Here is a 14541-nt window from a genome sequence, read left to right as displayed (position 1 = left end):
GGGGTGGGGGGGAGGGACGAGGGTTGGGGGGGAGGACGAGGGGTGGGGGGGAGGGACGAGGGGTGGGGGGGAGGGACGAGGGGTGGGGGGAGGGACGAGGGGTGGGTGGGGAGGGACGAGGGGTGGGGGGAGGGACGAGGGGTTGGGGGGAGGGACGAGGGGTGGGGGGGAGGGACGAGGGGTGGGGGGGAGGGACGAGGGGTGGGGGGGAGGGACGAGGGGTGGGGGGGAGGGACGAGGGGTGGGGGGGAGGGACGAGGGGTGGGGGTCTCTCCACCGCGGCTCCGAAACGATTGAGGCGAAGGTCTGAGCAGCCGCGGGCGACCTCAGCGCGGCGCACATCACGATGCCTCTCTCGCCTGCCAACACGTCTGGCGACGGCGGCGGCGGAGGCGACAACAACAACAACAAGGTTTGTTTGCGAGCCACGGGAGGGGGAGGCTTTGTCTTCATGTTTCTACGCCGAGCGAGAGACGAAGCCGCTCCTCTGAGCTGCTGCTGCGGCTTGGGAGCGCGGCGGGTTTGTAATGGCGATTGACGCCGAAGCCTCGGGCCTAAGGCCTTGTGGCTCACGGCTTCGGTATTTTCTAAATGTAGAAATGAATTAAAATAAAATAAGCTCTGTTATCGGTGTCGCAACGCGCGTTGAAATACCGATGTTTCATTTGCTGATGAGTGATGTTTGCCGGCGTGTATGTGAATGTTGCGGTGTTTGTGTTGTGTATCACTGCTGCTGCTGTTCATTGTCCTGATGATGGGGAGATGCAACACAGCGGGCATTGAAGGTGTCCCAAGTGGCACCGCAGAGAAGACGACTTTACTATTTAACTACCTTTGTGTGCACCCTTAGAGGGGACATTTGTCTGTGATTGATGGGTTATTATTTCGGGTATCTGGTATTTTAAGTCGGCGGAGGGGAGATTGTGCTTAAAGTGTGTTTGCGATGGTCACGGTTTTGCAAGGTTATCACGTAAATGTGCGTTGCTGCCCAATTACGTTATACATCTTAAGTTGCAGAGTGCAAACCACTGGAATTACGAAATTATGTATCAATAGTGGACGGTAAGCTATCTTGTAATTATCACAGGCACAGTGCAGAGAAAGCAAGGGCTTTTGTTAAACTTATTGATGGTCAGTCACCCTTATTGAGTTCTAAAGTGGATGGATTAATACGTTTAGTAATGTTACTGATATTGGCACATTTAAATATAGAGTGGGGTGCGATATGGTTTTTAATAGTAAGTTATGCTTTCTCATGTAATGTTGGCTTGACACCAGCTTTTGATGAAGTTCTGGTATGTTAAGCTCCACGTGTTTCCGATCACGCGAGAAGGTTTCAATGTGTTATTTAATTTGCAAGGGACAGCCGACTATAGCCTAGGTGTACATTTATTATTACTTAGAGCAAACTGGATCGGTTCATCAAAGAGTTGCCTAAAAACGTTTCAATCATGAAAACCAGTGCTAAATAAGTCTATTATTCGACAAGGAAATGATGTAAAATGCTATGTACTTAAGCCTCTCCTCCCCACCACGTGAGCATGCCTTATCAGTGCCCTAACTTACTACAGACCAATTCAGACCTTACTGGTCACCCCGTGCCCTTATACATCTCAACGTTCATCCTACAAAGCCCCATCACAAGGGAGAAACACAAACAAATAGACAAAAAAACTATTTTTTTTACCGTATTGAAACGGCTGTACGCAGTATGGACCTAAAAACTAAATTTTCCTGTACAAGAATACGGATAAACAAGTTTGCTTGAGCTATTTCGTAGGTCATCTGCCGTGTGATGTCTCGCTATGTGGCTTGTTATTATCGCTAATTGAACACTTGTGAGCAAACCAATGTCAGAAACGCCTTCCAGAATCAATGCAGTTTGCAGATATGTTCTCATTCAACACAGTCGTGATGGTCTTTCGCAGCTGCAGGAGATGCCTGGCTAACACATTAAATACGATTTGAAAAAACAACTTTTTTTAGGGTTATGACTGTACAGAAACTAAATAGCTTGATTCAAGTATCAACAATTTTGTGTCTTGTTTTTACTTTCTATAGTATCCGTTTTGTGTATTTTTTCATTAGCTACAGTTACATACCATTTGCATATGTGTAAGACCATTATTTTTTAAACATGCGATTGAGTACATGTGGAGTGAGTACTAATGATTGATAATGCATATACAGTATTTACTGTTACACGCCTAATTTGAGATTTGATGCACGAATCGTATTTTTTGCGAATAATAAATAATTTCTAAATCTCAATCTGTCGTTGGGTTAAATCTCAGCAGGCCCACTCCAAGAACCTTCGTTGGCTGCATATTTTAATCTTAAAACCAAATGTCACATATTTATCCTCTTTAATATAACACACATTCACATTGGACTATTCATATTAATGCAAATTTTAAGACCTGAAAAGGATGATGATGTTACTATCAAGAAAACAGATTGATTATGTTTTTTTTATAACCGTGGAGTCGAAGGCAGGTAAAATCTGGAGCCAGCATGGAGTTGAGCTACTGGAGTGAGCACTTCGTACCATAATTTTAAAAATTTTTAAGCAAAAGATTTCAGACAAGCACGATTAGCCATGTCCAATTACTCAATTCAATTCAACATTATTAACTACAAGCTGTAGTTCGTGGTTAATTTTGAAAGTTGAGTTAACAAAAAAAAATCTTGAAATGAAAAGCAGCAGGCCCACGAGACTTCCAGCTGACTTGCCAGGGACTTAAGATGACATCTGATATAGCCACTTCATCTCATGGATGAATGCAAATTGAGGGACAGTGGCTTGCAATGACAATTATGGTCAGAAGCAATCCTCGTATTTTTCAGTGGAACTAAGGCAGTTGGGGCTGTATAATGGTTAGAAGGATATTTTGTTCCAACGAAAGCTGACGGAAATGCAGTACTGTAAGAAACCAATCACAGAAATAAAAGTTAAGGGTATTGCTATATGTCACATGCCCTCCAAGCATTGTGGTCGAAAGTACAAAAACACCAACCACAAATTAAGGAAATGTGTAAATATTGTCATCAAAATTGTCAGATGTTAAAAGCTAATACGTAGTTATTTTGTTTGAATACATTCAAATGACACTTTTTGTTTACAGATGAAACCAGAGCTCGAGTTGGATGGCGTCCTGTTCACTGAAACCTTCTGTAAAGTTTGCTCTGCAAAGCTCATCTCCGAGTCACAGCGCCTGGCTCATTATCAGGTGCAGTTTTCTTCATCTAATTTAATTTGTGGTATGTTTCAACATTCATATGTGCAAAATGGATGCTAAATATATTCATGTCCCTGTCCTATAATTTTTGTATCCAGAGCCGTAAGCATGCCAATAAAGTGCGCATGCATTCAATGCTGAACTCAGAAGATGGTCCTGTGCCAAAGATGCTCCGAACAGAGGTGGTGAGTCTGATTCATAAAATTCTTTGGACTTAATTTTTTTGCAAGAAGTTCTGTTGCTGTTTTGGCCAAACAGATGACAATACATGCACTGTCGGCTTCATTTTTTTGCAATCTTATCTACAAATTGTGAAATACTAAGTAAAAATACACTAATGTATTAAGGAATCAATGATTAGTGTTTTTTATTCACGTGCATTAAAAACACGTCGAATACTGTATCTAACTGCTGTATGGTTTAAATAATTTGACTGCTTTGTGAAATGTTTTTCTTGTCCCACAAGTCATGCATATTTTAACAAATGGAAATGTGAGGCCTTGCCACTAAATAACAACTCTTATTATATATACAAAATATCACTTTTATCTAGTTCTTTAATAAAGATTTCCATTATTCTGTAATTGGGATTTGTCACGTACAGAGATGTTACTTTTTGCATTTACTGTGTCACTGGCAGCCTGGCGGCACTGAGGATTCCACAGAAGTGGAACGTATGAAGGCATGCACCCTTTGTAGCATGGTCTTCAATTCAGCTGTAGTGGCTCAGGCACATTACCAAGGCAAGACCCATGCCAAGAAGCTGAAGCTGATGTTGGGCACTGAAGATGCCACTGCTACTGTGAGCCCTGCGTCCAAAAGGGGTAAGTGCATTTGCAGTGAATGGAAGGATTTTAACACAATGGCATGCGCAAACAATTGGGACAACAACTTGTATTAACATGCTATAGCCATTTGAAGGCACATTGATTGAGCAATCATATTTTGAAAGTTACTGTAAGGTTGTGTTCACCAATAGATGCACATGAATAGGCAATAATTTACCAACAAACTAGCTTGAAAATGATATACTATGTGGCTTTTTCAATATATATTCACAGTATTTTTGAGGCTGTGTAATCATTATGCATCAGCTGTTATCTAAAATATGATGTAACTGTGTATCGAACTGTAGAGTAAAATTGATAAATTTTCTTGCAAAATACATTAAATGTATTGTGTATAATAATTTGTTAATATGTATGTACATGATTGAATCATGAAAACCCTGCAAACACTCAAGTTTCTTCACCAGAATGCCCAAAACTGATTCGAACTTAAATTGGGAAAAATAACTTAATTGGTATGTACTTGATTGTCTTAATTGGAATTTGTAAATGTCAATCTATTGCTGGATGATGGCCTTTCCATGCCACACGTGATACGAGGGCTATTTGACCATCCTTCACGCTGGTCAGGGTTTGTGAAGCCAGGGACCTTAGGCATTGGAACACAGTACAATACAACAATGTATTGTGCTTCACTGCCCTCTGCTGTCAACGTAGCTTCACAACCGCCCATCATACCTATGTTTATGCACGGTAGTCACCCATTCATGTGATATCCAGGATCAAGCGAGCTTAGCTTATGAGATCTGATGAGATCGGGTGTATGTAATTTGTAACATTGCTATTGTATTCTCTGAGTTGTAAGACACTACATCATGGGACCTCCTTTGCCAGTACCAAAATATGGGAATAGGTTTTCCCCTTTTTTCTAGCAACAAAACAGGTGTTAAGATGTTAAAACGCCAAACTGAAACCTTTTACAAGGAATCATGTCTGCATTAACCACAATACTTGTGGTCAGAATGCAAACCAAAAACATACTTTGATAATATATGCATTGTCTTTGAAACTGATCCACACCAGAGACAGCTTTCTTATGAGCCTAGTCTCGAAACGGTGTTAGACCAGAGGACGCCAGTTTCAAAGACAATGCATATATTATCAGTGTTTTTTGTTTGCATTCTGACCACAAGTGTATTGTGGTTAATGCAGACATGAAGGATTCAATTTAGTGTTTTAACATCTTAACACCTGTTTTTTTTGCCAGAAAAAATGGGAAAACCTATTCTCATATAAGACACTTTTTTCTCTGTATTTTAAAGCAAAAGTTGGGGGGGGGGGTGTCTTAACCCTCCAGAGTGTCTTATAATCTGCAGAATATGGTAATATATTTAATACAGTATATTTTGTTGAGTGAGGAGTAGGCCTCGGCAAGGAAAGGTAATTGTACCTTTTTTTACCGGGTAAAAGGGTAAAGGTGTCGACATGCCAAGGGGTAAGGGTAAAGGGTAGGGTAGAGTGATTGTATTGTGGTAGGGTAAAGGGTAGGGTAAAAGGTAGACTCGTTGCTTTTTACCTTTTACCTTACCTGCTAAAGGGTAAAAGATAGGGTAGAGTGATTGTATTGTGGTAAGGTAAAAGGTAGGGTAAAGGTGTAGGCTCGTTGTTTTTACAATTTTACCTTACCTTGCCGAGGCCGAGTGAGGAGACTGGTGTTAAAGTATAGAGTAATTCACATGTGTTGCCTGTTTATATCCGCAGTGGTGATCCCTCCAAGTGGTGCTGCAAACCCGGGCCCAGTCGAAGACGCTGCATTGGTCAATGCTTCTCCTCTGGCAGGATCTGACCCACAAAAGCTGTGCAGGCTTTGTAATGCATTTTTTAATAATCCTGGAATGGCAGCTCAACATTATGAAGGAAAGAAGCACCGAAAGAATGCTGCACGCGCTCAAACATTAAGGGAGCCTGCAAGTGTGGTCACAACTCCTACCCCTGCACGTAAGAAATAATTTTGTAGTTTTACATTAATATACAGCTTGTTGGTTCTTTCGGTAAAGTCACGTAGAAGGGAAGTAATAAAATAATAATAAAAAATAATAATTCTCACGACGTTTTGGCCACAACGCAAGCAGCCGTCGTGAGAATTATTTTATTATGTTTTATTTTTATTATTTTATTACTTCCCTTGTACGTGACTTTACCGAAAGAACCAAGAAGATGAATCCCTGCAGTCACGAAAGCTTTAAATCGAAAATTAATATACAGCATAATGTGAAGCTAGCACTGTGTACTGGATAATATATTTCATGTCACCATTGCTTTGTAATACTAGTTTTTCTTCAATGCAGTACTTTTTTAAATAAAATATTTGTATGTATAGTGTTGAAAGCACATGTATTTTAAGGAATGGTCATATCTTCATCTTGTGATGATTAACAGTGTAATTTTTTTTCTTTTAGCCGCCAAGACCACCTATGTCTGTGATTTGTGTAATGTGAACCTAAACTCAATGGATCAATACCAGAATCATCTCAAAGGCAACAAACATCAAAACAAGTAAGTCATGGTCTTTTGCAGCACTTGATACAAATAATGTTTTTACATATGTAAGATAAATTTATTCCCATTAGTTTCATGTAATAGTGGTATTGAAATATAATCGACGATAATTATTTAGATTTTGAGGCTTTTGCACGAGGGAGAATTTATAATTTGTCCTTGATGCATTGCAACATGAAAACTCTGTCCATATATTGTTTGTGCAGAAATAAGTTATTTAGCATTTTTAATTACATGTTTTAATCTATAAAAAGCTAAACAAAAAATACTACCTTTTAGCATTATAAATATTCCTCTAGACTCCAATATACTGTCGTAATAGTCACATTTAAACAGGCGAAGCATGTTCCTCCTGACACGGAAAGGTTGATCAACTTCATATAATGTAGTTTTTCCACTAAAATACTTCAGTTCTACGTGGCTTTCATTTACAAGTCTTGAGATGTTTGTACAATTTCTTATTTTGTGTATTTGACAATCTGATTATCTGGAGAAAACTCCTCTATACCTGGGGATATAGTAAAACATCTCGGCAGATGTGAGCTACTTGCTAGTAAGCATGAAATAATTCCTCTCCCTTTGACACATCGTGAAATGATTAGATTTGAGCGGATTATATTTAAGAATTTTTTGACCATCTGTTGCCTTTGTCTTGATAATTCAATTCGCTTAAAGGTTGTGTATAATTTGTATTAATAAATACCTCATTCAGATATGCATGATTCATTACGTCGTCTTGTGTGAGCGTTACCATAAGTTATAATTGAAGAATCGTTCGTTCATTTAATGGTTATTTGCTGCCATCTGCTGGTCACAAAGAATAAAAAAAAAATAGACCGACTGTACGGGAGCCGGAAGTTAGTACTTTATTATATTTACGTGTGATTTAATTAATTATATTAATGTCCCTCCCACAACATGCATATGTTCTCATGGCTCCCACACAAATGTATGCATATATAGCACGATTACCACTTCCTCGCTTCCTTTGCATCCTCCACCAGTGATCATGGCTTGCAACTCAACATAATTGTCCCCTACCCTTTTATTCTGCCCTTTACGTCCCTCTGAGCTCATCTAATCCCAAGCGACCAAACACGCCTCCCACTGGACACTAGGGAAAAAGATTGTTTACAGTTTTAGTTATAGAGAAGCCTGTACAAAACTCCAACCGAGTCGAGATTTTGATTATTATTTTGTGGTTGTTTTGCAGGCTGAAGCAAACATCGGCAATACGACCAGTGAGCAGTGACGCCACCGCTGAGGGGAAAGATGAGGAATGGAAGCCTGAGACATCAGAAGAGGCATTCGCCGAAGAACCCACTCCTGGCATGGACCCAGAGTGGCTCTGAACACCTCCAGTCACACCATCTCTTGCCACCCTCCCACTTTTGATGTGGTTTCTGCTACAGTACAAGTCCGTCTTTGCTTACGATATACAAATCTAAAAGCTTCACTGCTGAAATAGATTGACTAGTCTTTAGTGTATTGACCATATATTGTGTTTTAATGTAGTAAAATAAGTAATGCTCGATTTGTTTTAAACTTGCATAAAGCTTTTCAAAAGGCACCTATTATAGTACGGTGTGGAAAAAGTTAAACGTCCATAGTTACAGTATGTAAGGATAAAATGTCGTTTGGTTTAGCTTTTTTTTACATAATGCGTTTCAGATATTCAAATGAGTGTTTTTTTCATTACATTAGGTAGTTAATTCAACAAACAATAAAGTTGGGGTGTAAGAATCGCTATACTGTACTGTAGTCCACTAAATATTAAACTGACTAACCTCTATGGGGAGGATACTTTTCTTAAAACCAGAAAATTGGAGAAGCTCCGCATTAAGCGGATGAAATTGATATCTTCATTGGCGTTCCTCAAAAGGTGCAGAGATTCGAAGGTAATACCAAACTCAGTTAAAATTACAATAACCTCCCCCCCTCAAATCGTTGCACCTGATGAGTTAATGATGACGTCACCCTGCTGCTGCTCTATATAAGAACGGGAGACAGAGCAGAGCCTCACCATTCTAGCGAATTGCCCAATGTTGGATGCAATTACCAGCGAAACGTCGTACTCAAATTGTAAATGTAGTTTCACGCTTCAACACACACCGGTGGGCTAAAGCAGTGAACTATTTGTCTTTTGTCAACGTGACACTTTTTTTTACTGATTGACTGCATCGGGTGGTGGAGGGCTACGACACATTTATAAATAACGCGGTCTAAACCCAAAAACGTTGATTATGAATACTGTACTGTAGTCCACTAAATATTAAAATTGGTATGAAGGGTCTAGTTTGATTCGCCAGAGCATTAGTTTCAGCACGTGGGAATGGTGATGTCAACTTGAGGGTTTTTATTGCATTACATACACCGAAGGATCGTAACCTCCTTGGTTCTTTTGGTAAAGTCACGTAGAAGGGAAATAATAAAACTAAAACATTTTTTATTATGTTTTATTAAAGTAATAAAAATAAAACAATTTTATTATGTTTTATTTTTATAATTTTATTGTAATAATAAAAATTAAACATACTTTTATGTTTTATTTTTATTATTTTATTACAATAAAATTATGTTTTATTTTATTATTTCCCTTCTACGTGACTTTACAGAAAGAACCAAGAAGATGAATCCCTGCAGTCACGAAAGCTTTAAATCGAAAGATCGTAACCTTATTGTGGTGGTGGGGTTTGTGTGTTCCAATAACCTTCAGAGCTGTTGCCTGGAGTCCTTGTACTCAGAGTTGGCTCTCCCTTTGTGACCAGGTCTGGGGGGGAGGTTCCAGACAAATAATTGTCCAAAACAAGCCCTTTATGAATGGTTCTGAAATATAAAAATCCTGAGAACCTTTCCCAGACAAGGTATACTGGGACACCCCCCCCCCCCCCCCCCACCTGGAGCCAGGCCTGGGGGTGGTGTTTGCTGGCAAGCGCCTGGGTGACCCACGTAACCCAGTTGGACCCAGCCCGAAATGGCTATTTGGTGCCGTCCTGTGGGCCCACCATCCGCAGGACGAAGGGTGAGGGCGGTTGGGATGCCAGTATAGCAGGGAGAGGGATGGTCTTGGATGGACTGGACTTTGGCAATGGATACTAGTTATTGGGACGTCCAATGTCAGGCTGCTGGGGGGAATGAGCCAGAGCTGTTGGAGGTCAGTCTCACCTCCACACACAGAATTGGCACGAGAACCAAACTTCTCGATCGGGGGTGGTTTCTCTCCTATTCCAGAGTATCCCCTGATGAGAGGCCCTGGATGGTTGTGGGGATACTCACAAGGACCCCGGCTGGGTGCTGTTCAGTTGGAGAGTGTCCCAGTGGATGAGAGGGCTACCTCAATGAGACTTTGTGTCTCGGAAAGGAAAATTCTGTGCTTATGCACCAAACAGCCATTCAGAATATGCTGCCTATAGACTCCATATTCTTACTATATTTCAATGCTCACGTGGGAAATGGAGATACCTGGAGAGGCGCTATTGGGAGGAATGGGCCACCCTGATCTGAACCCGAATGGTGAGATGTTATTGGAATTCTGCAATTGTTATGGAATGTCAATAAACACCTTGTTCGAACACAAGGATGCTCATAAGTGTACTTGGTACCAGAGTACCTTGGGCTGAAGGTCAATGATTGACTTGATAGTTGGATCATCGGACCTAAGGCTGTATGTTCTGGACACTCGGGTGAAGAGTGGGGCAGAGCTGTCAACTGATCACCACCTGGTGGGAAGTTGGATCCAACGCTTGGGACACTGACCAGATAGACATGGAAGGCCCAAATGAATAGTGCGGGTTTTCTGGGAACGTCTGCCGGAAGACCCAGTGCAGAAAGATGTCAACTGCCACCTCCGAGAAAACTTATTCTACACTTCGAGGTCATGGATATTGAGTCCGAGTGGACGATGTTCATGACCATGGTTGTCGATGTAGCTGCAAAAAGCTGTGGCCTGAAGGCAGTTGGTGCCTGTCATGGTGGCAACCCTAGGACCCGCTAGTGGACACCAGTGGTGAGGAAAGCTGTCAAGTTGAAGAATGAGGCTTTCTGAGCTATGCTCAGGAAAAAGGTCTCTCCACTCGATTGAGAGGTACGGGCTTGCCAAGAGGGCGGAAGCGGTAGCAGTCACAAAAGCCCGGATGTGGGAGGAGTTTGGAGAGGGACTCCTGGGCATCCTCAAAGATGTTCTGGCAAACCAATCGATGCCTTAGGAGGGGTCGACGGGACGTGACCAAGGCTGTTCTCAGTAAGGGTGGCGTAACATTGAACTCAAGGAGATGGTCGAGAGGTGGAATAAACACTTTCAGGGGCGCCTCAACGCCGTGGATATGCCCTTGTCTCAGGAGGCAGCCCTGGAAACCGCTGCGGGGGGGGGGGGGGGGGGGGATCCATCCACCTGCTGAAGTCGCTGCAGCGGTCGAGGGCCTTCGTAGCGGCAAAGCTGCTGGGCTGGATGAGATTTTCCCCCAGAGTTGTTAAAAGTGCTGGAAAGTGTAGGAGTGTCATGGTTAACACGCCTTTTCAATGTTGCATGGGAGGTGGGTACAGTACCTCTGGATTGGCAAACGGGTTGTGGTCCACATTTTTAAGAAAGGGGACTAGAGGGTGTGGTCCAACTACAGAGGGCTCAGCGTCAGAGGCGTAGCTAGGGGGGGCAGGGGGGTACATATGTCCCCGGGCGCCAAGGTAAAGGGGCGCCAAAATGAGGCTTACAACGTTACATTATAACTTATTGCGGCGGGCGCGGCAGCCTGAAACTACTGCACAAATCTACACCTCAACCTAAAAATTTATATGTCCCGCCACACACAGCCTACATGTCATGTAATTACATTTTGGTATGTGATTAAACGGGGGGGGGGGGCGCCAATTTTATAGTTCGTCCCCGGGCGCAAAATATCCTAGCTACGCCACTGCTCAGCGTCCCAGGTAAAGCCTATGTCAGAGTGCTGGAGAGAAGGCTACCCGTCCGGTGGTCTAGCCTCAGATTCAGCAGGAACAATGCAGATTCCATCAGGGTCATGGAACAATGGACCAGCTCTTTGCCTCTCAGATGTTTGAGGGGTCATGGGAGTATGCTTCTCCAGTCTACCTCTGCTTTGTAAAATTAGAGAAGGCATATGACCATGTTCCCCGCAATGTCTTGTGGGAGGTGCTGCGGGAGAATGATGTACCGGTGCTGCTTTTGCATGCTATCCGGTCCCTCTTCCCGCAGTGAGAGCTGTGTGTGTATTCTTGGTGTTAAATCGAAGTCGTTCACTGTGGGTGTTGGACTCTGCCAAAGGTGCATCTTGTCTCTCCTCATGTTTGTGATTTTCATGGACAGGATATCAAGGCGCAGCCGAGGTATGGAGAGTATCCAGTACGGGAGCATGGAGGTAGCGTCGTTGCATTTTGCAGATGATATTCTCTTTCTCTCGTCAGTCTGTGATCTCCAGTGTGCACTTGAACGGTTTGATGCCGAGTGTGAAGCTGCTGGGATGAGGATCAGCACTTCCTAATCTTAGGTCATGGTTCACTCCTGGGAGACAGTGGATTGTGCTCTCCAGGTGAGGTGGGAAAAGCTGCCCTTAGTGGAGGAGTTTAAGTACCTCGGGGTCTCTTTCACGAGTGATGGTATGTGGGGAGCGGGAGATCGGCCAGTGGATCAGTGTGGCGTCCGCGGTGTTGTGGGAGCTTTACTGTTCTGTGGTAGTGAAGCAGGAGCTGAGTTCTCGAACACCTCTCGGTTTACCGAAAGAATGAGATCGTGATTACAAGGGGCTGAAATGAGGTTTTGCCACAAGGTTGCCGGGCTCAATCTCCATCATAGGGTAAGGAGCGCTGTAATCCTGGAGAGCCTTGGTGTCGAGCTGCTGCTCCCCCGGTAGACTCCCGCTAGAACTCTACTGGGCACGTCCCACTGGGCGAAGATCCTGGGGCTGGCTCAGGACATGCTGGCGGGACGATGTCACTCGGCTGGCCTGGGAACACCTGGGAATTCCCCAGGAAGAGCTAGGGTTTGTCACCAGGGAAAGAGAGGTCTGGACCGCCCTACTCAACATTCTGCCGCCGCGACCCTCACCGGGACAAGCAGATTGAGAAACAAACGAGCAATTTCACAACAAAAAAACAATTTTTTACAATTGGAACATTGGTCGCAAGTCTGTTTTTAACTCTATGGGGCCTGATAAAGGCCTTTATTTTAGCTGCTCTTGTAAAGTTGAGTGTGCAGCTAAAGACAACCTGAAAAAAATAATCCTTGGCCTTTTTTCTGCCGTGAGGATTTGGGGGAGAAGAGTGAATATCAACATTCTTGTAATGCAAAGTTGTGCTTAAATTTCAAGACAAATAAAATGTTGAAAAATATTTTGTGTTCGCATTTTATCTATCACAAGTCTGGAAAAAATATGTCACGTACCAGGAGGAGCTTATGCAAGTTTGGAATTACACTTAGGAAAAGTGTCTGGATCAGTTACCATCCTGTCACCTGACTAATTTGTTAATAGCCCTTTGTCACGCCACTGCTGGATTAAGGCATCCCCTCGCTGTTCTTTAATGGAGGTTGTTGCAACATTGTCAGCTTTACGTCATTTAAGTGCAGATGTTTTCTTACAGAACTACGGTCAACTCAACACATGGTGTAGTCTTGAGCCGTGGGCGTATAAACACCTTGCACGTGGAGTACTGTAGTAATGCACAAACTACTTAAAGTCAACACTAAATCATCTAAGGGCAACAAACTTTATGTGTACAGATTGTGTTTATTTAGAATTTCAACCGTGGTGAATAGAAACGTAAGAATACTCATTTTACCACAGACTAGTTTTGTGTTGGCCTGCCTCTTTACACGTAATCCATTCATGTACATTGTCTCATTATGCATATAATTTTGGTGATCTGTAATGCCTCACTGTATGCTGTGTGTAACGCTTGATATGCTCCGTGGATTATGCAAAAAAATCATGAAAGGCTTATTAAAATGGTAACTAATTGTTAGTTTGTTACAAGAATAATAAAAACCAAATGACCCCATGTTTTTGTATTTTATCTTTGCGTTTTGCACACCTTTACATAATGATAATAAATATCCGGTTAATATGTGTGTGACAATAGTTTTTATTTATTTCTTATACATAGAATAGAAATTGAAATAAAAAAGCAGCATCACTTAATTTGAACTCGATGCATTTCACTTTGACTTTTGCTCGCACTTATAGTGAAAATTAGTGAACACCGACCTGTCCTTTCGGTTTATAGTAATTTATTTTGTATTTACATCAATATAAAATCTAGCAAGTCTATACTTATTCCTGTAACGATAAAGGTGATTTACATAGAGACATTTTTGATTAAATTAATTCAATACAATCTTTACATTTTAACCTTTTCATAATTTTTTTAATGAACCCATCATACGAGGGGCAATTACACTAGTCTCTAAATGTTCATGAAATTGCTAGAAAATGCAATCTTGGTGTGTCGCGAAGTCATGGAGCTACACTTTATGAACCTTAGTTCTATTCACAGCCACAGCTAACGTGTCTGAACAGATATCATTTGTGTGGCACGTATCATTTAGGCCAAAAACACGTCAATGAAATATTTTTCCATTAATATCAAGTTTTCCAATCGACATGTCAGGCAGGTTACATGTCACACCTACGTTGCCATACAATTATTTACAACATTCCCAGCATTATTGCAAATACGGGGAAGAATTATGGTTCTGAAACAACTGGTAAACCGGTAATCGTTTTATAATCAACTAGTATTAGTAATTTTTAGCAATGATAGCGTGGTAAAAAAATTAACCCGTAAAAACAAAGTTTTTCACTATAAATCCTTTATATGCGTGGCAGCGGTTTTATTAAATCCTTTATATTAAGTTCACTTGCTTGCTTGCTTGTGCGCTTACAACCGTGCAAATCTTTTGGTCGTTTTTTAACCCACTTCCCGTGATCCAATCGAGCTGACATTTT

At 41.9% G+C, this 14541-nt stretch overlaps 1 protein-coding gene across 2 annotated transcripts; it reads left to right on the top strand.

The window, feature by feature from the left end:
* The first annotated feature begins 252 nt into the window (after positions 1-252).
* Positions 253-8333, top strand: ZMAT4 (zinc finger matrin-type 4). 2 transcript variants are annotated; one of them, XM_061556515.1, is made up of 7 exons: positions 253-412; positions 3126-3230; positions 3338-3421; positions 3880-4063; positions 5789-6025; positions 6487-6583; positions 7800-8333. In XM_061556515.1, exons 1-7 carry the CDS (start codon positions 347-349, stop codon positions 7936-7938), a joined length of 912 nt encoding a protein of 303 aa, XP_061412499.1. In that variant the 5' UTR covers positions 253-346; the 3' UTR covers positions 7939-8333. The 2 variants fall into 2 exon arrangements, with proteins under 2 accessions (XP_061412499.1, XP_061412498.1); XM_061556514.1 differs by having other exon boundaries at positions 254-412; positions 3338-3424.
* The last annotated feature ends 6208 nt before the right edge of the window (positions 8334-14541 follow it).

This window comes from Lethenteron reissneri, chromosome 22 (assembly GCF_015708825.2).
Source record: "Lethenteron reissneri isolate LAM-NWPU_2019-01 chromosome 22, ASM1570882v1, whole genome shotgun sequence".
NCBI classification, from domain to species: Eukaryota; Metazoa; Chordata; class Hyperoartia; order Petromyzontiformes; family Petromyzontidae; genus Lethenteron; species Lethenteron reissneri.
This window is presented reverse-complemented; position numbering and strand designations above follow the sequence as displayed.

Bases quoted from the DNA above. Each gene is read 5' to 3' on its own strand.
- ZMAT4 (XM_061556514.1), top strand. From the start codon at position 347: ATGCCTCTCTCGCCTGCCAACACGTCTGGCGACGGCGGCGGCGGAGGC. The intron at 3,231-3,337 runs GTGCAGTTTTCT...TTTTGTATCCAG, and splicing joins AGCGCCTGGCTCATTATCAG to AGCCGTAAGCATGCCAATAA. The intron at 6,584-7,799 runs GTAAGTCATGGT...GTTGTTTTGCAG, and splicing joins GGCAACAAACATCAAAACAA to GCTGAAGCAAACATCGGCAA.